This window comes from Tachysurus vachellii, chromosome 12 (assembly GCF_030014155.1).
Source record: "Tachysurus vachellii isolate PV-2020 chromosome 12, HZAU_Pvac_v1, whole genome shotgun sequence".
NCBI lineage: Eukaryota > Metazoa > Chordata > Actinopteri > Siluriformes > Bagridae > Tachysurus > Tachysurus vachellii.
In genome coordinates this window covers 9,117,360-9,140,809 of record NC_083471.1, presented here as the reverse complement: position 1 = coordinate 9,140,809, position 23,450 = coordinate 9,117,360, and the positions used below count along the sequence as shown (strand labels likewise).

The 23,450-nt window shown below is 41.5% G+C and overlaps 3 protein-coding genes across 4 annotated transcripts in view; all 3 read left to right on the top strand.

Annotated features, from left to right (window-relative positions):
• The window catches only part of LOC132854504 (uncharacterized), a 28,287-nt gene extending 20,329 nt beyond the window's left edge, over nucleotides 1–7,958 (top strand). Inside the window, exons 1-6 of one of the 2 annotated variants that reach the window (XM_060882961.1) lie at nucleotides 2,339–2,542; nucleotides 3,724–3,788; nucleotides 3,969–4,271; nucleotides 4,495–4,788; nucleotides 5,474–5,500; nucleotides 5,654–7,958. In XM_060882961.1, coding sequence (XP_060738944.1) covers nucleotides 3,758–3,788; nucleotides 3,969–4,271; nucleotides 4,495–4,788; nucleotides 5,474–5,500; nucleotides 5,654–5,880 — 882 coding nt within the window. In that variant the 5' untranslated portion in view covers nucleotides 2,339–2,542; nucleotides 3,724–3,757 and the 3' untranslated portion in view covers nucleotides 5,881–7,958. Of the gene's footprint in view, nucleotides 1–2,338; nucleotides 2,543–3,723; nucleotides 3,789–3,968; nucleotides 4,272–4,494; nucleotides 4,789–5,473; nucleotides 5,501–5,653 lie in introns of those variants that run through there. The other variant, XM_060882962.1, reaches the window with a different exon arrangement.
• Nucleotides 7,959–9,596: 1,638 nt separating this feature from the next.
• On the top strand, nucleotides 9,597–22,352 carry paip1 (poly(A) binding protein interacting protein 1). Its single transcript, XM_060883550.1, has 11 exons — nucleotides 9,597–9,969; nucleotides 10,712–10,866; nucleotides 11,631–11,831; nucleotides 15,776–15,888; nucleotides 16,113–16,224; nucleotides 17,368–17,493; nucleotides 19,978–20,084; nucleotides 20,232–20,349; nucleotides 20,578–20,632; nucleotides 20,719–20,797; nucleotides 21,680–22,352. Exons 1-11 carry the CDS (start codon nucleotides 9,756–9,758, stop codon nucleotides 21,771–21,773), a joined length of 1,374 nt encoding a protein of 457 aa, XP_060739533.1. The 5' UTR covers nucleotides 9,597–9,755; the 3' UTR covers nucleotides 21,774–22,352.
• On the top strand, nucleotides 17,507–19,969 carry LOC132854893 (dynein heavy chain-like). The gene is made up of 2 exons (XM_060883551.1): nucleotides 17,507–18,868; nucleotides 18,969–19,969. Exons 1-2 carry the CDS (start codon nucleotides 18,732–18,734, stop codon nucleotides 19,849–19,851), a joined length of 1,020 nt encoding a protein of 339 aa, XP_060739534.1. The 5' UTR covers nucleotides 17,507–18,731; the 3' UTR covers nucleotides 19,852–19,969.
• Nucleotides 22,353–23,450: the final 1,098 nt, after the last annotated feature.

The window sequence follows — 23,450 nt, the reverse complement described above, 5'->3', positions numbered from 1 at the left end:
CAGTAATCCATTCCATCCATCCATTCCAACTTTTCCCTGCGGCAGACTGTTGAACTTCATGTATACCTTGAGTGACAGGTGTCTTGTCCAATCACAAACTATACCAACCGCTTCCGGGTTGTCTGAAATGTCGTTGTGTTTTCTGATTTGTTAATGTGTTTTCTGATTTGTTAATGTGTTTCGTGCACCGATTCAGACAACCCGGAAGCGGTAGGTATAGTTTGTGAATGGAAACTTACCGATCATTGGACAAGACGACTGTCATTAAAGATATACAGGTGAATGAAATGTGTCTCGTCCGATGATGGTAAGTTTCCATTCACAAACTATACCAACCGCTTCTGGGTTGTCTGACTTGTTAATGTGTTTTCGGATTTGTTAATGTGTTTTCGGATTTGTTAATTTGTTTTGGGATTTGTTAATGTGTTTTTGGATTTGATAATTTGTTTTGGGATTTGTTAATTTGTTTTCAGAAGAGTTGTGTATCTCTGGCTGTTTTGTTATGTGTGCTTTAGCCTCAACTCTATAAACTTTCTGCTCGTATTTCTCAGTTCCTAACGTTCCTCTCCTCAGCTCAAGAGATAACACGTGTAATTGCCCCGGGCAAGCCCATAGACGTGCATTTGCCCCTCACTGACCAGGTGGAGGTGAGATTCACTGCAAATGATGCTGCACAGCCCTCAGACGTGCAGATCTGCACTGTGGACAATGAGGAGATCAAGTGCAGCTCAGATTACAGAGCAAGATCTTCTCGCCTCAACACTCTGCAGATTACAGATGGACGTGTCTCTGACACTGGGAGCTACACAGTACGGGATCAAATGAACAATGAGACTCTGGCCATCTTACGGGTCCAAGTGAGGGGTAATGACTTTAAATCATCTTACACACGTGGACAAAATTGTTGGTACCCTTTGGTCAATGAAAGAAAAACTCACAATGGTCACAATGTTTTTTTTCTCTGACCATTGTGAGTTTTTCTTTCATTGACCGAAGGGTACCAACAATTTTGTCCACGTGTGTATATCTGTATAGTCTATCACACACACTAACTGTCTATAAATAAATAAATCTGGGTTAAAATTGCACACATTCAGAGATCTTCACATAGTGAAATACCTTACTGTATTGATCAACTGACTCAAAAGCTGTTTCATGGACACATGGACTGTGTGTGTGTGTGTTTGTTGCAGAGGAGCAACCAGGTCCAGACAGGAGGCAGGAGTGTGTTATGCCAGTATGGCTACTGGTACTGGTGCTGGTGCTGGTTGTGTCTGCATTTGTGGTCCTATTGGTGATGCATGTGCGACTGAAGAGAGAGATTCTGCAGCTTTGTGGGGAACATAAATAGCCTGGAATGAATGGACTTTACAGTACACACCAGAGCAGGAGATCTCTGTACACATCAGTGTCACAAAATAGCAGCAATGAGAACTTATAACTGGGAGACATATTTTTTCGTATCTTATCTTACATCTCGGTTACATCTCTGCTAATGACCTCAGGATAGCGGACACGCCAGTTACACTGACTCTCTGGGAGCAGGGGACATCTGGGAACATCTGTGCCACAAAAGAAGTGTATCAACACACTTATTACACAACAACATCAACAACAACAAAATAATAACAATAATAATAATAATAGGTCTATAATCAGGAGTCTTATTTATGTACATTACGTAGTATGAGATTTTGTGTAAAAAACACTTTTTTTTGTCCATATAACAGTGATGTGTTCTTCAGATCATTAGTCATCTCACGCTGTTTTCTATTACTGACTTTTACATTTGGAAGAAAAGTATTTTATTCTGCTGAGCTCAAAGTGATGCTGAGCTACAGAAACATGAATATTGAAGGTGTTTTGAATATTAAGCTGTTTCATGTATTTTTGTATTTAAGTTTTTAACTGTATATGTGAGTGTTTTAAACCTTATTCTTATACTTTGTTCTGTACAGTCGTGATGCTCTTAATGTGAGTTTTTATGAACGTTGCATCTTTTTTAACATGGAAGTGTTGGGAAGGGTTGCCATATTTCATCAGCTGGATGAGGAAGATGTCACTGTGTTTGTGAGCCTCAAATAAAAAAACTTTAATCCTTTGTGTGGGCGCTGGGCCCCTGAGCAAGCAAATTGCTCAGTTGTATACATTAAAATAAATTGTAAGTCACTCTGGATAAGGGTGTCTGCTAAATGCCATAAATGTAAATGCGTGTGTGTCCTCTGTATGTAATGTTTCTGAGTTTTGTCGTTATTAAATATCTCTGCACACCGAACTTCCTGCTCCACTGTAAAAGAAAAACAAAGAAACCCTCAACAGGATGTAGAGTTCAGTCTTCAGCTTAGCACACACATGAGGTCTTCGTTTTATATTAAACACACTTCACTTTCTTTCTCTCAGTCATGAAGATTCACTCGGTGTCTGGGTTTAATGGAGATTTTATTTAAATCCATCTTCACTTTTCTTCAGGCCTGGATGTGGTTTTATTCTGCTTTTCCTGTTTTTGGTTTCTGGCCGTCGGAGTTAAAGGTCTCTTAATCAGGTGAGCAGTGAACTGAAAGTGTTTGTTAAAGAATGAAAGTAACATGTAAGATTTACAACATAGTAACAACAACAAGTGGGATTAAATATAGTCTCTGTATTGAGCACAACATGACCACAGGCATGAAACATTAAATCATTATCTGCTGCCAGAAAAAACACATTTACAACACACACACACACACACACACACACACACACACACACACACACACACACACACACACACACTCTTACACTAAGTGTGTGTTGTAGTTGTGTTTTATTTTAGTTTGTAGTTTTGTTTCCAGACAGGGATTTACCCAGAAATACTTGGGGTGTATTCTCATAGACTTTGGCTCATGTGTTGCGTCACTGCCACCCTGTGGATCTGTAGAAAATTACACTAACGTATAATTCACAGCTCTCACACTTTACTCTTCATCTTCTGGGACATGAGAAGCATTAAAGCACAACGTCTGTCTGTCAGTAGCTTGTTGTGTACTGATTATAACCTGTAAACAACATACAGACTGTAAACAGAGTCCATTAACATCTATTAATATTCTACATTATGAGACACTGTACACTCAGGTTCAGTGGTGTTATTGGTGGTGTTTTTGGTTTCGTTAGAAGCACACTGAACAGTACAATGTGATATCAGTCCACTTACACGTGTGTCAGGAATATTACAAACATTCCAAAGCACCATCAGGTCAGCTGTAATGGTTCCATCAGATCAGCTGTACTGATTGGTATAATTAAATGATCAAGTCAGCACATGAGTGTTCTTACATGGTGAGTGGAGGAAATCAAGAACAAAGTACAATTTGCAGCAATGTTCCAGTTTCCCGAAGTGTTAACGATTGCAGTCATGTTTCTATAAGAACAGCTAGTCAAAAGTTCATCAGTCAAAAGAAATTGAATGTACTAGACGATGCCATAGAGACACACACACGCGCACGCTCACATGCACACGTACACACACACACAGGTTCAGACCAAACTACCAGCATGCCCAAAGTGAGATGGTTTTGTCTTTATGTAATTAGTTCCACAAATTACATAAAATATTTCATTCAGGGTGAAGCTTGAAAATCCAACCACTGCTGCCATAGTAAATAAATCAACTTAAGCTGACTAATCAGAATCCTGAATTAATTCTCAGTGTGTTAATGTATTAATAGCTTTGTTTCTCCTCAGTGATTCCAGATACGTGAAAAGCTACAAGATCCAAATGCTCCTGTTCAATTGTCTGATGTTAACCTGTAAGTTTCTTTTTCCTCTTTCTATACTGCGGCACACAGTTACTGAGAATAGATACAGATATCTGTGTTTTTCTCCTCTTTTTCTTGTTTATTTTCTTTTTCTTGTTCTTTTTTCTCTTAAATGATGTGTTGGAGTGTTGGTTGTACTGGAAAGCTAATTGTTCTTGCTTTCTCCTGCAGTTATTGCCTTTGTGTCAGTTGGACACTTTGTGAAGATCAGACGTAATGAGTCGGGTACTCTGCCCTGTAAACAGAGATGTCCTGGTTTGGTCAGATGGGTCATGAGCCACAGTCGAGATGTTGTTGTTGCACAGTGTGACCAAACATCCTGCAGCTCAGAGGCGGGGTACGACATGTCTCACTCTCTGTACCTGAAAGCAGATCTCTCTCTCAACATCACTGCAGCTGATTACCATCAGAGATCCTGGTACACGTGTCAGTGTGATGGTAAAGACGTCTGTGACGTGCTCCTCAGTGTGGAGCGTGAGTAAATCTGTTCCTCTTTCTGATGTGTGTATAATAAAACCTCAGAGTAGTGATGCTTATAATGGAGTACTGATAAACTTTAACATAAAGAGTAGGTTATTTGATTTGGATTTGAACCCCCTTAACAACCACTAGAAATGAATTTTTATAGTGTACAAAAAAGATGAGTAAAGTAGATACACAGCATGATTTCTAACAGTAAATGTGTTTATCTCCTCAGGTGTTAACTTCAGCAAAGTGCTCGAACCTGGAGATTCACTCACTGTGGATTTGCTGATCTCCGAGAGAGTAAAGATCACATTTAACAGGAGTCATGATGATGGAACCCAGAGATCTGTGACACTCTGTACAGTCGAGGGACGTGAAGTTGTCTGTAACCCAGAATATAAGAAGAGAACCTCGTTCCACTCGTCTTTCTCTCTGACAGATTTAAAGGAGAGTGACTGTGGTGTCTACACCGTGTGGGACACTGAGAATGATGAGATTATATCTACATACACTGTCTCACTCACAGGTAAGACTTTATTCTGTGTTTGGATTTTTAGCTCCTACAGTCATGGCAAAAGAAATGACACCTTCCTTCATTTGGTTTATGGTTTATTTCTCAGGGCCTAAACAACAATTGTGTGAATCTCATCAGCTTCTATAATCAAATAAATAACCTTAGATTTCAATATGTATTCATTATTTTTTCCCAAAAAGTGAACCATCGTTAAGAAGGTGGGGAAAAAATAAGTGCAACCTTTCTACTTCCACTTTATTCAGACTCCACTGAATAAACCACAGAAGTTCTGGGACATTTTGCTTTGGACTGATGACCAAGCTGGAGATGTTTGGTTGTCATATACAGCATCATGTTCACCATCAACACAGTGAACGAGCACAAACACTTCAGTCCAAATGTGCAGCATGATGGTGGAGGTGATGAGTTCAGCATGATTTGCAGCTACACACTCTGAGAAACGTGCATGCAGTGAGATCATGATGAGCTCCATGTAAAATCAAAAGATTCCTCAGACAAGTGTGAGACCATGCAGCAGAGCAGGATGTTGAGAGAGCTGGGACAACTGAATTATTACTTTATAAAATAAGTGTAAATGTACTTTCTTTTGTCCATGACTGTAAAGCTGAGTTCCTGGTTAATGGTGTTGGAATGTTGTAATGTCTGATTGCTCATGTGTCTGATTTCACCACCACAGGAAAGAACAGACTTCCTTCTTTACAAGGTAAATATTTATTACAAGTTCTTCAGCCTTTCATATCATCCTTTATCAGTTTATCTTTTATTTGGTGTCATCAGAAATAAATGAATCATTAAATAAAACAGGTGATTACATTATTAAGAAATGATGATGATGATGATGATGATGTTCTTTCAGGTGGAGAGTCGTGCAGCAGCTTGCTTGTTGCAGCCATATTCTTTTCGGGTTCGGTGTTTGGTGTTATCCTGCATCATTTCGTCTATCCATGGATGAAACAAAAGATATCAAATTGCATTAATAGGGCCAAGAAAAAAAAATCAAAGCGTTCTGAGTGTAATCAGACCACTGCAGAGGAGAATTCTGCTGAACTGGTCCAGCTGAAAGTCTCCAGTCTGCAGTTATAGGAGTGTTAACATGATCCTCTACTTAAATTCACACTGCTATGAGAGATGACCAGAGAGAGGAAGCATTGCATTATTTCATTCAGTCGTCTAGTTCTTGATACTCAATATTTTTTACTTTATTCTGACACAAAACTTGTTGCCTTTTAAAAGGAAAAAGCATTTCATTGTTCAGAGTGGACTTTATCTCTCCATTCTTTGTACACATCAAGCTCAATGGAAGGAGCTGAGTTTCTGTGTAAACATTTAAGCACTTTATCCAATTGTCTAGTAGCATTAAAGGCAGGGTGCACGATGTCTGAGAAATGCTTCAGAAAACTGAGTCGGGCCGACAAACAAAACAAATGTGTAGTCAATTAGCAGAAAGGGCCGTGTCTTGTCAATATGCATCGGAGAGAGTGTTCAGTGCGCATGTCTGACATTAGCATAAAGGGGTGTGTCTTGTCAATATGGGTGGAGAGATTGTTCAGTGCTCATGTGTGACATTAGCAGAAAGCGATTGAAATATTGCCGTGGCGGATAAAAACGAAAAGTGAAAAAAGGCTTACGATAAGGCAAGAAGCAGGACCCATGTTAATATAGGATCAGCTTTCCAGCGCTGGAGAGAAATGAACGTCTTCCGCGTGAAATGGAGATAAACCTTTCATGGTACAACACATAGTATTACAAAAACACATTTGTATTACTATAGTATTTCTCACTGAGTTCATTTATTAATAGAAATATCCCCTCGGCCAGCTGCCCCAGCAGGTTCTGCCATAATAGTTGCCTGAGTTACGTATGTATGTGTGGGGCGGAGCTATCAAAACAGGGGTGAAACCCATTTGGGTTAGGGGCGTGTTTGTTTTGGTGATTTCAAATGTCAACATTGGCTTTCAAACATCATACACCCCACCTTTAATATTACTGCATTTGTTTTCACACTGTTTTTGAGGTTGTTACATCTTAAGATGTTTTTGTTTTTTTGCTCTTTCTCCCTGGCTATGACGCAGGTCATAATTGCCCATGCATATGACATCAATGATTAAAACTAAGAGTTAAGTTAAAACTAACAATTAAGAGTGTATTTAAAAAGCACTGTTTGTTACTGTCAGACTTTCGGTTATTGGAATTGACATCCTTTTTTTTACTTTTGGTTGTAAGTTAACATTTGACTTTTTGATTCTTTACTTTTTATGAGTTATATTGTTAATTTGCCAATTCTTTTTCATATTGTTTTCTCTTAGTGGAAATTTTAAATATCATGAGTGTTTGTAGATGTCTCAAGACATGTTGTAATGATTATTGTTGATTATATGAATACATGTTGTTCATGTAGATTTAAGAATGTGGTTAAAATGTAATATTCTTTAATGAAACATAATGCGTCACATAGAACTGTGGTTCAGAGAGCAATATGGACGTGAACAAGCTGTGAAATGCGGCTTCTTAAAAACTTATAAACTCTGCATATGGTCCAAGAGGTGCGCACGGTATTTGTTTGTTTCTTTCTTGTTGTGTTGTGTTGGTGTTTTTATGTGCCTTCACGCATATAATGTATTTTGTTTTGCTTTTTTTCAACAATATTTAATGATGTGGTGAACAAGTTTTTGTTGATTTGTGAAAGTGAAGGATGACTGAGAGATATGTGTTTGAGTATTATATGTCTTTATTTTTATAGTTTTCACAGTATCTTCGGAAACTAAAGGGAGAGACAGCAAAATAAATTTCAAAAAGACATCTGTATGATGATCTGTATGATCTGTATGTTTTTATATAATTATGTGCTTTTGCATTAAATACTGTGTCAGACTTGGGAGAAAGAACAAGAGGCCCTCGTCCCAGTCGTTAACTTTGTATGTGCTAGAAAGATGGGAACTTTAGGGGAGTATAAGAGCTGAAAATGGAATGTGGCCTTGCTGAGGAGATAACTCAAAGGGATACATCTTTAGTAACCAGGGAGGGTGCACGAACACACACACACACACCTGGGGTACAAAAGAGAGAACTAAAACACTAGAATTTGCTTTTTCACTGTGTAGAATTTGTACTGAATGGTAGATGCCTTTTTCTGCAGCAAAATTAAAATGTTGCTTTTACCACCTCTGAGTCTGAGTGTGTTTTATACATCTAGATCAAAACTGCCACCACATTAGTAATGTAGTTAGTGTATTTTGTTGTAATCTTTTTTCCCCCTTTTGTATCTTATTAAGTTCCTCCATAAATTAAAGAGATGGTTATGTTTATTGTTTTGCCCTGAGACCCCTCTTGAAATTTCCGTCCTGCACTTTTTATTCCTGCTCTATTTTTTAGTTGTGTTGTATGGTGAGTTTGTGTGTGGTAGAGTGTGTCACCTGTGAGAATCAACAGCTGAAACACAATATTCTTACCCATCCCTCTACATTATTAGAACATTATTCTTACCCATCCCTCTATCCCTAGACTCCCTTTATTTTGGGGGGGAATGTAACAAGGTTTTTTTTCCTGGTCTACCTGAGATGTAATCAGAATCAGAATCAGAATCAGAAAGATCTTTATTGCCAGGTATGTTTTCACATAAGAGGAATTTGTTTTAGTGACAGAAGCTCCACAGTGTAACAGAATGACATTGACAAGACACGAACACACATATAATATAGACAGTTTGTATGTACAGTGGAAAAAATAATGTAAAATGAATGTAAAAATGTGATTCAGTATAAAAACCACAGTCTGAGGCTTCTAGAGGGTTTAATATACATTTTATATTATAAACACAGTATTTATGATTTTAATGTAATGTTCTCTCTCTCTCTGTGTGTGTGTGTGTGTGTGTGTGTGTGTGTGTGTGTGACTATAGTCCCTTTATCACATCAACACTCACCTCATGTCCTTACACACAGACTGTGTCCCAATCCACACACACCTGATTGACTTGTCGTGGTTAAGCCGCAACCATTTCTAACAGTTGAGTAAAGGCAGTTAGTGCTTAGTTCCATCAGCCTCGTAGCTCCAAGGTTGAAGTAAAGAAGTGGTCAAGGGTCTGTGTGAGAACATGAAACATCCTCAGTGTCCATCTACAGAGCTTTCAGTTTCAGTATATGTTTGAATTTAAAAATTTTTTTTTGTAAAAATTGAATTTTTACATTCTTCTGCTGTACTATAGACAGTAAATTCATATAAAACACGTGCACGAGTTGTGTAGAGTTTTATTGATTAAGGTCTAACAGAAAGAAAAAAAAAACACATCAACACAACTCTGACTAGCAGCTCCACAGGAACCAGAGATGAAGTTGACATGCTGTTTAAAGGAAAGGGGTGCGAGAGCTCTGGGTCTTGTGACACAGGGGTTGATGGGTAATGTAGTCAAGTTAAGTGACAGTTTCCTTAGAACCAATACAAAGCATTAAACTTCAAGCAGTGTGATTGTGTGTAAAAGTGTTAGTTCCGTCTCCTGTTAGTCTGTTGTTTCAAAGCAGGTCTTTTCTGTAAAAGTAGAAGTATCTGTTATTCAGCAACATTACAAATTCTCTATTAGTAACTGGAGTATTTTCCTGTGTCTTGTTTGTTTTATAATGCTATAAGTATGGTGAAAACTGGATAGTTTCTATGTGACTAAACAGAACAGCACCTATACATTGTGTTTACTTCTAGTCATCACTGTAACTGACAGGCGGCGCTGTAATTGCTATCACTGTTCAGAGGTGGCGCTGTAGACACTGGTCCGAAAACGACACCGTCTCAAGCGGAAGTAGAAAAAACCACTAGAGGAAGTTGTTGTAGTTCTGACCGAGCTCAAATCAAGCTAAGAAAGCTAATATGAAAGTAAGAGAAGGTGTGTTAACAGTGCGCACTTCCGGCTGTGTGTGAGTTTAACGGTGATCTGATCCTCGTACCGCTTAAATAAACGTGTAAAAGTGATGGCTGATAACACGGAGGTGTTTGACCGGGCTCCTGGTGCGGGGCGAACCCGGGGGAAGGCGAGTGGGCCTGGGCAAGGAGAGAGCAGCAGACCCCGAGAGCCGGAGCTGGCGGACGGAGAGGCGGTGTTTAGTCACTGTCAGCCTCTCAGACAGCCGCGGACTCCTGTACCTGTACCTGTACCTGTAACGGTACCGAACCCCGAGTGCTCAGGTGACGTCTCATCATCATCACACACCGGACTTTACACACTTTGTTCCCTCGGGCTATGTGCGCGCGCGAGTGCGTGTGTTTACACTCGGGGTTCTGTGTTTTAGCAAAATAGCTTTAAATTATCGGGGTTTAACGAGTTCTTTATAAACATTTGACTCCAAATAGCAAAAAATCCGTTTACATTCTGTTTTTACTTCACAATCATCTGCTCGATTTTTTTTCTGAGCGTTAGCTTAGCTCAGTTTACCTTCGTTTAGCTACTGACTGCTAACAGCTAAAAATAAATAGACATAGAGATCAACAGACAGGGGGGAGGGGGGAGAGGTGGGGGGAGGGGGCTTGTGTTTGTGCTGAAGACATTCGGGGTTGAGATTAAAAAAGTGAAGATGATGGAGTTTTTTTATTTCCTGATTTTTATATCGAGACGTGTTAAACTACTCAGAACAAATGACACCTTTTGTAACAGACCATCTGATTATAGTTGAACCTTTTGCAGGTTTGCAGCTCAGATTCTTTCAGTATTTGTGTTTCAGGAGGTTTATCCCTTCAGTCTCCTCTTTAGGAGGTGAAATGATCCTCAGTTTAATGTTCAGTTGAGTTGATTGACTCATTCAGTCTGAAACCTTCCACTTTCCCTTTCATGAAGTCCTGTGTATGGTTGTGTGTCGTTGTGTATGGTTGTGTGTCGTTGTGTATGGTTGTGTGTCGTTGTGTGTTGTTGTGTATGTGCATGTTCTAACAGACAGCAGAGTGTCCACCTTGTCGTCCAGCTCGTCTCTCAGTAACAGCAGCAGCTCAGCAGCAGTAAAACCTCGGGCTAATCAGAGTGCAGTGTACGAATCCAGACTGTCGGCACACGCCCCTGAGTTCATCCCCTCCACCTACACACCTGTCCAGGTGAGACATCCAGCTGTAATGTTTCTATATCTCTCACAGACGTGTTTTATACAGATCTGATCTCCCAAAAGGTGAGAGAGCAAAAACTGCTCTCTCAGCTCTTTCACCTGCAGCAGTACATCTTGACATGAGACAAACCACGAGCGCTACGAGAAACCTGTCACTGATTATCACTAATGGAGCGATGATTCAGACCTTTAAAATAGTCACCCATCCTCTATTGTTACCATGACAACAACAGTCAGATTGAAAAACAACACTATCACAGCATCTTTATCGCTAAAGTGTTTCATCAGGACTTTTTCCACACATCACTCTATCTGCTGAGTGTTTAAAGGATTAAAAGCTGACACTGTGACAGGAGAGACAGTAATTTGTGATTCCTCACAGCACCACTGTTCACAATCAGCTCGTCTGGGGTGTGGCATTAATCTCAGAAGGGGCTGAAGGTTTTCCGCATTTATTGTTTCTAATCTTTTTTGTTCCTACTGAATTAAACACTTGCATATAAAATAATTACACATAAATGCATAACATTACATTTAAATAAATGTAAATTTAAAACATAGTGATGAACCTGAAGATGTTCAAATTCATCACCATGTTTTACATTTACTTTTACGGCATTTGGCAGACACCATTATCCAGAGCGATGGTTTTAGTCTTGTGAATTTTTGTATCATTATTGTAATGTGTGTGTGTTGGTGTTTGTGTGTGTGTGTTTGTTTGTGTGTGTGTGTGTGTGTGTGTGATGAACACTAAAGGACGATGTGTATGAGGAGGACAGCTATGACAGTTACTACTCTGACTTCTCTCTGGCCGATGTGGTACAAGACATTCTCACCCACCTGAACTCATCCCCAGGCTCGTTTGAGATAGACATCGGGAACATCGCTGCCACGCTGAATGACTGGATAACCACAGAGGAGACACTGAAGGAACTGGTGGAGCTCATCTTCACACAGGTGTTTTCACATACAGACATGCCCACATTTAATCTTATATAGTCTCTGAATTTGATGTTACTGTAAATAGACTTTAGATGGATGGATGGGTGGATGGATGGATGTATGGATGGACTAATCCCAAGGATTATTTTGAGAATTACAGTCATCACATTAAAGCAGTAAAGACAATTTTGGTTGATTACCAAAGCAGTAATGAATAATTGTATTTGTAAGTAATTCTTGTGCTCTACTGAGACACCTGCTGAGTATTAGACATGTCATACATGTGTAAGCTGTTAAACCACTGCAGGAGAAACATGTGTTAAAACATGGAGCTCCACTAGGAACCTGTCTATTTCAGTCTAACATGTGGACAGATGAAGTCACGTATCAGCTCGTTTTGGCAACTAAATACACTGCTCAAATAAAGGGAACACTTAAACAACACAATGTAACTCCAAGTCAGTCACACTTCTGTGAAATCAAACTGCCCACTTAGGAAGCAACACTGATTGACAATCAATTTCACATGCTGTTGTGCAAATGGAATAGACAACAGCATGACTGGTTTGGCAGTGGGTCAGTAATGGTGTGGGGTGGCATTTCTTTGGAGGGCCGCACAGCCCTCCATGTGCTTGCCAGAGGTAGCCTGACTGCCATTAGGTACCAAGATGAGATCCTCAGACCCCTTGTGAGACCATATGCCAGTGCGGTTGGCCCTGGGTTCCTCCTAATGCAAGACAATGCTAGACCTTATGTGGCTGGAGTGTGTCAGCAGTTCCTGCAAGACGAAGGCACTGATGCTATGGACTGGCCCGCCCGTTCCCCATACCTGAATCCAATTGAGCACATCTGGGACATCATGTCTCGCTCCATCCACCAACGCCACATTGCACCACAGACTCTAATAACACTGGTGTGATTTTTTACATGATAAAAAAGTGTCATCTTGCGGTATCAATGATATATCGACGGCTGTGACACAATGCTTTATGGCGTATTTCCGTTCCCCAAGCACAGCAACAACACCTAAAAGCAAGAGCAGCATAGCAGCCTCCGATGATGAACCTTTAGTACCAAAAAAGGGAGCTCCTTCAATAGTATGGAGTTGGTTTGGTTACAAGAGGTCAGACCTCCAACAAAGCACAATTTTTTGCAAAAAAAGCAAAAACAAACTGTTACCACTAAAGGTGGAAACACAACAAACTTGTTTCACCACTTGAAGCAAAAACACATTATCGAGTACAACCAGGATATAAAGGTACGCGAGGATGAGATACTAGCACAGGGGTGTCCAACCAGTCAGAAACCAAGAGCCGCATTTTTTACCGTGTTACCGCAAAGAGACGCATTAACACATGGGCACACATGATCACCTTTTTTTTCCCTGCCATTTTGAGAGTGAACTTGACACAAATTGTTTACGCAAATGATCTTGCTCCTACTGGGAAACTTTGAGGTATTTTCGTTTGACGAAAATACCGCATTGAACTCAAGCGAAGCGAACACGCATATTAAAATGACACAAATACAAACTTCAGTATGAACGTAAGAGCCGCATGAAACCGGGCAAAGAGCCGCATGCGGCTCGGGAGCCGCGGCTTGGCCACCCCTGTACTAGCAGCTGGTGATGTGAGGCCCAAAAGTAATCAAATGACTCAACCGAGCATCGCTGGAGCACTCGCTAGTTGTACTCCATATGACAGGAAGAGTAAATGATGGCATAGCAATTACTGATGCGGTTACATATTGTTTGGTCAAGGATATGTTGCCAATCCAAAGGGTGGAAAAGGAGGGATTTAAGCAACTGGTTTAAAAGCACGAACCAAAGTACAGCATCCCAGGTAGAAAATATTTTTAAAGACATCCCTGCCTGCGATGTATGAAGTATGCTGTGACAAATTAGCCGCTACGCTATCGTCAGTGGATTTTTTTGCCTCAAACACGGATGCAGCAACAGAGAAGACAGCCGTGTCTGAGACAGAGAAAATCACAGCTGAATTACAGCTACTTGAACTGCCCACCAGTAGACAGTGGAAGACGTAGGTAAACTTTCCTCAGATCAGCCGTTTAGCCAAGAAATCTTTATGCAACTCTGTCACCAGCGCTGTGAATATGCTGGTGTTCATGACAAAGAATCTAAAGCTCTGACTGTGATGTGTCTGCCACTTGGATGGCTCGTTAACTCTAGTTAAAGTTGGCTAGTTAAAGTGTTTACTTGTACAGTTCCAACACCGACATTCTAACCTGACTTCCATTTTATGTTTGCACAAAGAATTAGAGGCAATGCAACAGGTTCAGCAATGACATTCTACCTCATTTGATTTAACTGTTACTTAAGTTTTGATAGCATTTTTATTTATTTTTTTTAGGCAGTGAGCGTTTTACATTTTGAAGGTTTGTTTGAATTGTTGCTGTTTGTTTACATTTGTACTTAAAAGTGTTAGGTCAATTTTATTAGGTGACAATATTGTGCAGGCTCCTGAAAGGTTACGAGGTTAAATTACTTTAGTTACTGTTAAACTAGTGTTAAGGAGTTATGTTATTTAGGGAAAACACTACCCACTCATACCAAGGATATGTTTGTACTAGGGATGAGCGAGTACAGCATTATCTGTATCTGTATCCGTATCTGTTAACCATATGAATTATCTGTATCTGTATCCGTACTCAGAGTGGGTGGGCGGGGCTTATCTTGAAAACAGGCGGGGCTTTAACCGGTAATAATTAATTTGTAATATTTATAACACTAGCTTACTACCTTTATGTTTTTATGAAATACAGCAAAAACGTGTCAGACACTCAGTGTCTGGTTACTGGTTAGAGACAGTTGAAGGTTTAAAAAAGAAAAAAAATCTCCGACAGGCAGAGACGCAATGCGAGTCGCATTCTACCAAGCAAGCACCACGTCTGAACGAACCCACGTTTACCAGAACTCTACTGGTTAGTAAGTACGTATTATTAACGTTACAACCCAAAGTAAAAAGCTGAAGAAACCCTAAACGTTAACGGAAAAGACCCGCGAACCCGAGTGACTGAGGGAGAGACTGAGAGCTGTTCTGTGTGTGACTGTGAGTGAGCAGAGCGAGACACAGCAACACAATACATCTGTATGTGTGTAGGGGAGGGGCGCTGTGACTAGCCTATCACTGTAGGGGAGGGGCTCTGTGACTAGCCTATCACTGTAGGGGAGGGGCGCTGTGACTAGCCTATCACTGTAGGGGAGGGGCGCTGTGACTAGCCTATCACTGTAGGGGAGGGGCGCTGTGACTAGCCTATCACTGTAGGGGAGGGGCGCTGTGACTAGCCTATCACTGTAGGGGAGGGGCGCTGTGACTAGCCTATCACAGAACGCTGACACAATTAGCTACCCAATGATGATTTTCATTCAATCCGAGCACAGATATTGACTCGTATTACTCGTATAATACTCATACTCGGCAGAAGTGCTTTATCCGTACCGGATACTCGTTTCAGCCGAGTATCCGGCTCATCTCTAGTTTGTACTGTGTTCACATTTGACTCGTGCTGTGTGATTGTCACTACTATTGCACTATAATGCTGCTGCTAACACTTTATAACAATAGATTAACACTTCAAATTAGTTAAATTATGTAGTCTGTCATTGATGATGGCTCATTAGATGGAAAATGCCCTTCATTTTGTTTGCACTAATAAATGCTGCTGCCTGCCAGCTGCAATTGGCAATAAAATGCTGTATTATTTCCTATACTGTCATAAATATCATTATAGCAAATATTCTTGAAATATGATATAATTTTGAGGCTATATCGTCCACCCCTAGTGACAATACACAACGACTAGAAGACGTGTAAATCACTGCAGGAATAACAGCAGGAGTTTTTTGACTGCAGCATCTCTGATACATGTCATGTAATGGGAACAGAGTCAGAAACACACACACACACCTGTATTAATGCTTTTCCTGTATTGTTTTACAGTCCACCTTGATGCCTAACTTCACCTACACAGGTGCTCGTCTCTGCAACTCCCTGTCTCATCACCTCGCATTCAGTCCGGCCAGTGGAAACTTCCGGCAACTGCTGCTAAAACGGTCAGAGTTACTGTATACTGTACTATACTGTATACCACCACTGTGATATGTGTGTAACAACTCTATAACGAGTGTGTAACGGGTCTGTAATGATTGTAATGAGTGTGTAACGGGTCTGTAATGAGTGTGTAAAAACTCTATAACGAGTGTCTAAAGTGCATTAGCTGACTTCACTCTTGTGTGTGCCTGCGCACGCGCGTGTGTGTGTGTGTGTGTGTGTATAGGTGTCGGACTGAGTATGAACAGAGACAGCAGGCCCTGATGGGTGATGAGGAAACTCAGAGGAAGTTTCACAATTATATTCTGTTTCTAGGAGAACTCTACCTAAACCTTGAGGTGTGTACACACACACACACACACACACACACACACACACAGACAAACAGAGGTAAAGCTATAACTGTAAACTGTGAAAGACTAAGGTGTTTACAGTGATTTGTTTCTTATTAAAGGCAGGGTGCATGATGTTTGAAAGCCAATGTTGACATTTGTAATCACCAAAACAAACACACCCCTAACTCAAATGGGGGTCACCCCTGTTTTGATAGCTCCGCCCACACATGCATACGTAACCCAGGCAACTATTAAGGCGGAACTTGCTGGGGCAGCTGGCCGAGCGGATATTTTTATCAAAAAATGAACTCAATGAGTAATACTATGGTAATACAAATGTGTTTTTGCAGTACTGTGTGTTGTACCGTGAAAAGTTTAACTCCGTTTCACGCGGAAGACGTTCATTTCTCTCCAATGCTGGAAAGCTGATCCTATATTAACATGGGTCCTGCTTCTTGCCTTATTGTAAACCTTTTTTGGATTTTCGTTTTTATCCGCCATGTCAATGTTTCACTCGCTTTCTGCTAATGTCACACATGCGCATTGAACACTCTCTCCACCCATATTGATAAGACCCGCCCCTTTCTGCTCATTGGCTACACTTTTGTTTTGTTTGTCTGCCCGACTCAGTTTTCTGAAGCAGTTTTCAAATGTTGTGCACCCTGCCTTTGAGTAGAAGAGAGAATAAAAGAGAGACTGCTGAAGGAAACACTGTTTCACTGATGTTCCACAAAAACATTGTAACTGTCAGTAAATTAACCCTTAAAGTAAGTGAGTGTTGTAGAGAAACAACTACTACAACATCATTATTTTCCTGTATCTGAATGCCTCGGTGTTGTGTTCCTGATATCTGCTGACAGGTGTAAAGGGGAGGGGTGTGTACAGGTAATAATAATAAAGGAGAGCTGCTGGATTGGTTTTGATTTAAATACTCAGCTGCTTCTGGTAGTGTTTTGTTAATCAGAAGATTGAGGTGGATTTCACTCTTTAGATCAGTAATAATACAAATAGTTGTGTGTGCTTGTGCGGGTGGGTTTGTGCGTGTTACAGACTGTATATTATGTGTATAAAGTGGATCTCTCTCTCTCTCTCTCTCTCGCTCTGTCTCTCTCTCTCTCTCGCTCTCTTTCTTTCTTTCTCTCTCAGGTGAAGAGTGTGAAGGGCACCATGTCTCGTGCAGAGATCCTCCTCGCTGCTCTGAAGGACCTGATGGACACACTCTTCTCTCAGCCCAAAGACAGAAACCTCATCTGTGCCGTCAAGCTTCTGAAGGTAATCACATGAAGCAGCAGGGTTACTGCAGTTCACACGAGCACACAATCATACACACAATCATACACACCTCAATCACACCATATACCCACAATCATTCACACCCCCTCGTACACACCCTCGTACACACTGTAAGAAAATAAAACAGTGAAGCGAAGATCTTAATGAAGAAGTTGTTTATTCCATTGTAGCAGTGACAAATACATCAAGTACTTTGGGTTCATCGGAGTAAAGAACACAGGACAAATCCTGCTCAAGCATTTTATATTGTTTTTCTCTATGTAGTTTAAATGTGGTTTTTACTTATTACCTTATGATACTTAAGCCTTTTTCTTACAACACCCTCATACACACCCTCATACACACCCTCATACACACCCTCATACACACCCTCATACACACCCTCATACACACCCTCATACACACCCTCATACACACCCTCATACACACCCTCATGCACACCCTCATGCACACCCTCATGCACACCCTCATGCACACCCTCATACACACCCTCATACACACCCTCATGCACACCCTCATGCACAGCCTCTTGCACAGCCTCATGAACAGCCTCTTGCACACCCTCATGCACACCCTCATGCACTTCACTCTCATGCACCCTTATGCACCTCACACTCGCACACCCTCATTCACACCCTCATTCACACCCTCATTCACACCCTCATTCACACCCTCATTCACACCCTCATTCACACCCTCATGCACAGCCTTATGCACACCCTTATGCACCTCACTCTCATGTACACTCATGCACACCCTTATGCACCTCACACTCTCGTACACCCTCATGCACACCCTCATGCACCTCACACACACCCTCATGCACCTCATACACACTCTCATACACACTCTCATACACACCCTCATACACAGCTTCTTGCACACCCTCATGCACCTCATACACACTCTCATACACACCCTCATACACAGTCTCTAGGACACCCTCATGCACCTCATACACACTCTCATACACACCCTCATACACAACTTCTTGCACAGCCTCATGCACCTCATACACACTCTCATACACACCCTCATACACAGTCTCTAGGACATCCTCATGCACCTCATACACACTCTCATACAGTCTCTAGGACACCCTCATGCACCTCATACACACTCTCATACACACCCTCATACACAGTCTCTAGGACACCCTCATGCACCTCATACACACTCTCATACACACCCTCATACGCAGTCTCTAGGACATCCTCATGCACCTCATACAGTCTCTAGGACACCCTCATGCACCTCATACACACTCTCATACAGTCTCTAGGACACCCTCATGCACCTCATACACACTCTCATACACACCCTCATACACAGTCTCTAGGACACCCTCATGCACCTCATACACACTCTCATACACACCCTCATACGCAGTCTCTAGGACATCCTCATGCACCTGATACACACCCTCATACAGTCTCTAGGACACCCTCATGCACCTCATACACACTCATACACACCCTCACACACAGCCTCATGCACCTCACACTCTCATACACCATCATGCACAGCCTCATGCACCTCAAACTCTCATACACCCTCACACACAGCCTCATGCACCTCACACACAGCCTCATGCACCTCACGCACACCCAAATGCACACCCGCATGCACAGCCTCATGCACAGCCTCATGCACAGCCTCATGCACAGCCTCATGCACAGCCTCATGCACAGCCTCATGCACAGTCTCATGCACAGTCTCATGCACAGCCTCATGCACAGTCTCATGCACAGTCTCATGCACAGTCTCATGCACAGTCTCATGCACAGTCTCATGCACAGTCTCATGCACAGTCTCATGCACAGTCTCATGCACAGTCTCATGCACAGTCTCATGCACAGTCTCATGCACAGCCTCATGCACAGCCTCATGCACAGCCTCATGCACAGCCTCATGCACAGCCTCATGCACAGCCTCATGCACAGCCTCATGCACAGCCTCATGCACAGCCTCATGCACAGCCTCATGCACAGCCTCATGCACAGCCTCATGCACAGCCTCATGCACACTGTCATGCACACCGTCATGCACCTCATATACACCCTCATGCACACTCTCATGCACACTCTCATGCACACCCTCATGCACATCACGCACACCCTAACACACACCCTCATGCACCTCACGCACACCCTCATGCACATCCTCATGCACCTCTTACACACCCTCATACACACCCTCATACACAGCTTCTTGCACACCCTCATACACCTCACCCCTCTTACACACCCTCATACACACCTCAGGACTGTGTTCAGGATCTCATTTCTACAGGTTTTTCTGGGAGTTCTTTGGACCTCTGCAGTGTGTACAATGTGACACAGAAGTGTTTACTCCACTCACAGTTCTGTAGTGTTAGGAACAGAATTGATATGAATTAAGATTTCATTACTGAAGTGCAGAGAAATGGGAGTGCACATTGTGTGTGTGTGTGTGTGTGTGTAGCTCACAGGGTCCGTTCTGGAGGATGCGTGGAAGCAGAGCGGAAAATCTCACATGGACGAACTGGTCCAGAAAATTGAGGAGATCTTACTGGACGCTCAGTGCAGCCGGTTTGTGTGTTTTTGTTAGTTTGTGTGTGTCTGTGTGTGTGTGTATACTCAGTACACTAACTTGAACAAGAACACTTGGACTAATTATTAGCATTATTGCACATGATAGTATAGGTAAGATGTGTGTGTCTGTGTGTATGTACACAGAGATGTGAGACAGATGCTGTTGAAACTGGTGGAGTTGAGATCCAGTAACTGGGGCAGAGTTTATGCAGCAGCAGCACACAGCGATGCCACGCCCGACAACGACCCCAACTACTACATGGTAACAACACAAACAACAAAACACACACCATTCAAACATGCTGAACTTTATTTAAAGAAACAGTCTGGACAAAAATATGTCCATTTACACCACATCCAGTCGATAGATAAACCACGTCTATGATTGTGTTCAGCAGGACAGTGTGTACAACTCAACTACACATTGATGCACGTGTGTGTTCAGTGTGTTTTTGTGGTCATGTAGGTGAATTTTTTCCCTTACTTTCAGAATGAACCCACTTTCTACACCGCAGATGGAATTCCATTTACAGCCGCCGACCCAGGTGTGTGTGTGTGTGCGCGTGTGCCCCTGTGTCTGTGTAATGTCTGAGTGTGTGTAGTTTGTTCACACTGTAGCTGTGTGTTACAGATTACTCAGAGAAATATCAGGAGATTTTAGATCGAGAGGATTACTTTCCAGACTTCTATGAGGAAAACGGAAATGAAGCGTGAGTCTCTCTCTGTCTCTCTCTCTCTCTCTCTCTGTTTCCCCCTCTCTCTTTCATACCCCCTTACCAATCAGAGAATAGACAGCTGTATTTAAATATATCTGTGGGGTTTTTGCCATGGTTACAGGTGTGACATGAATCTGACTCAGCCTACACACAAATGTTCTGTAACGTAAACACACACTGTAACGTAAACACACACTAACGTAAACACACTGTATTGTAAACACACACTAACGTAAACACACTCCATAGTGTAAACACTGTAACGTAAACACACACTAATGTAAACACACTCTGTAGTGTAAACACACACTGTAACGTAAACACACACTAACGTAAACATACTCTGTAGTGTAAACACACACTGTAACGTAAACACACACTAACGTAAACACACTCTGTAGTGTAAACACACACTAACGTAAACACACTGTAATGTAAACACACTCAGTGATGACTCCCCCAGCAGGGGGCCCTGTGGTCGTAACTCTACTACTACCATCTGTAGTCCAGTTTCACTCAATCATAGCTTATTCACTTGTAAGTGTGTCGTGATCGCTGTCATCTACCTTCTTCCTGCTGTAAGACACACACTTCACACACTGTATGAAATAATACACACACCCTACATAGTGCACTAACATGATTCACTGGGTCTGATAGGGATCCGTTTGTGAGTAAACTCTCAATGTCCTGTACAAATACCCTATGACTTACTGGACACATAACACTATGTAGTGCACAATATGACCACTAAGGCAGGATCCATTTGTGGTTCAGCTCCATACTCTCTACAGAAGTGCATCTCTTTACATCTAGTGTATACACTAATCACACCACATGTCTGGGCACTTAAACATAACATGTGTGTGTGTTCAGGCTCTACAGTGAGGAGGAGGAGATGGAGCCAGAGATCGAAGAGGCGTTTGAGAAGTTCTGTCTGGAGACTGAGAGAAAAAAACAACAACTTTAAAGCACTGAAGTGTCTGCTGTGGCCATCACCATGAACATCCACAGCACATTTTATCCTCATTTTCTTTCCATCGTTACACATAAAGAGCACAGGCTGGATTTAGAGATTTCATTCTGTCTGGGGTTTCTTCTGGCTGCTGGACGAGTGGCTACAGTCTGGACTTTAGTGTGTTTAGGTTTGTGGAGGAGAAACCAGAGGTTTGCAGTGAGGTTTGATTTCTTCAGTCAGAGACATCTAACTACTTCCTGTTAGAGGAGGAAGGGAGGACGGAGAGTTTGGGTTTCAGGATACGGCTTTGACCAGACAGAAGAGTTTAAAAAAACAAATTTTCAGTGTTTATTGTTTTATTTCTTTTTTTCTGGTTTGTTTAAAACCTTTTAAGAGTTTTATAGGTTTGATGCACTTCTGTGAGAGAACTTTAAATTCCTGAGTCCTGGATTACAAACCGAGTGACAGGTGGAATCAGGAGGTGTGTGAATCTCAGCACTACACACACAGAGGAATGTTTATTTTATTAGAGTATTGTAAATATTATTGACTGTATTGTTGCCTGCAATAAATCTTTCTAAAAGAAAAGAATCTGATGAGTAGTGACTCTTTTGTCTTCTCTCTATCATAACTAATTAATGTACAGTTTATTAATTCTTTAGCACATCACATTCTGCAGCCTTAGAATCAAAATACTTTTAAATTTATGCTCAAACGCTTTAAATCTACTCCATGAATGTCCCATGATGATAAAGCAAAAAAAAAAAAAAAGAATCAGCCACCAGGGGGCACTGTGGTCATGTAAACCAGCTGTTTCTACACTTTAGACTGCACATGTGATTAGTTTCAGTTGAATGACATGGTTTAAAAGGCACACATCTGTCTATAAGGTCTAACAGCAGAACAACAGATCAGAACAAAACCCAAAAGGTCAGAGATAAGATTGTGTGTAGCTACAGATCTGTTACAAGAAACTTCTGCTACATTGATGCTTCCCAGGAGCACAGTGACCTCCAGAATCCTCAGTAGAAGAAGTTTGGAACAATCAGGACTCTTCCTAGAGCTGACTGTCCGGCCAAACCGAGCAAGCAGAGCAAGAAGAGCCTTAAAAAGAAAGTAGATCTGATGAAGAACCTGACGGTCACTCTGGCTGAGCTCCAGAGATCATGTACTGTATGGAGATGAAGAAGCCTTTATTTTTCTCTCCTATACTGGTGCATCTCAAAAAATGAGAATATCAAGGAAACATTAATTTTTTTTCATTCATTACATTGAAACTTACATAAAATTTTAGAACAATTACACATGAACTGAAATATTTCAAGCCTTTTCTCTTTTAAGTCTCCATCCTCTGGCCACTCCTTCTGAATCGCCCCCATGTTCTTGAATCGGCTTCGCTTGACAATCTTCTCAAGGCTTTTCCTACCACACTTTTCCCTTTCAGGCAACTTTCCATAAATATACTTTGATACAGCACTCTGTGAACAGCCAGCCCTTTCAGCACTGATCCTCTGTGGCTTACCATCCTTATGGAAGGTGTCAGTGAGAGTCTTCTGGAAAACCGTTGAGTCTGCAGTCTTCCTCATGAGTGTGTTAGTGTGTACTGAACCTGTGTTTTTCCAATGTTTTTGAGATGCAGGCCACAATTATCGAAATTAAAATAAAAATTTTTTGGAACATTTAAGTTTA

Excerpts from the sequence above, each read along its gene's own strand:
- paip1 (XM_060883550.1), top strand. The coding sequence starts at position 9,756 with ATGGCTGATAACACGGAGGTGTTTGACCGGGCTCCTGGTGCGGGGCGA. Across the intron at positions 10,867-11,630 it reads CCACCTACACACCTGTCCAG|GACGATGTGTATGAGGAGGA; the intron begins GTGAGACATCCA and ends TGAACACTAAAG. Across the intron at positions 11,832-15,775 it reads TGGAGCTCATCTTCACACAG|TCCACCTTGATGCCTAACTT; the intron begins GTGTTTTCACAT and ends ATTGTTTTACAG.
- LOC132854893 (XM_060883551.1), top strand. The coding sequence starts at position 18,732 with ATGCACCTCATACAGTCTCTAGGACACCCTCATGCACCTCATACACAC. Across the intron at positions 18,869-18,968 it reads TCTAGGACACCCTCATGCAC|CTCATACACACTCATACACA; the intron begins CTCATACACACT and ends ACCCTCATGCAC.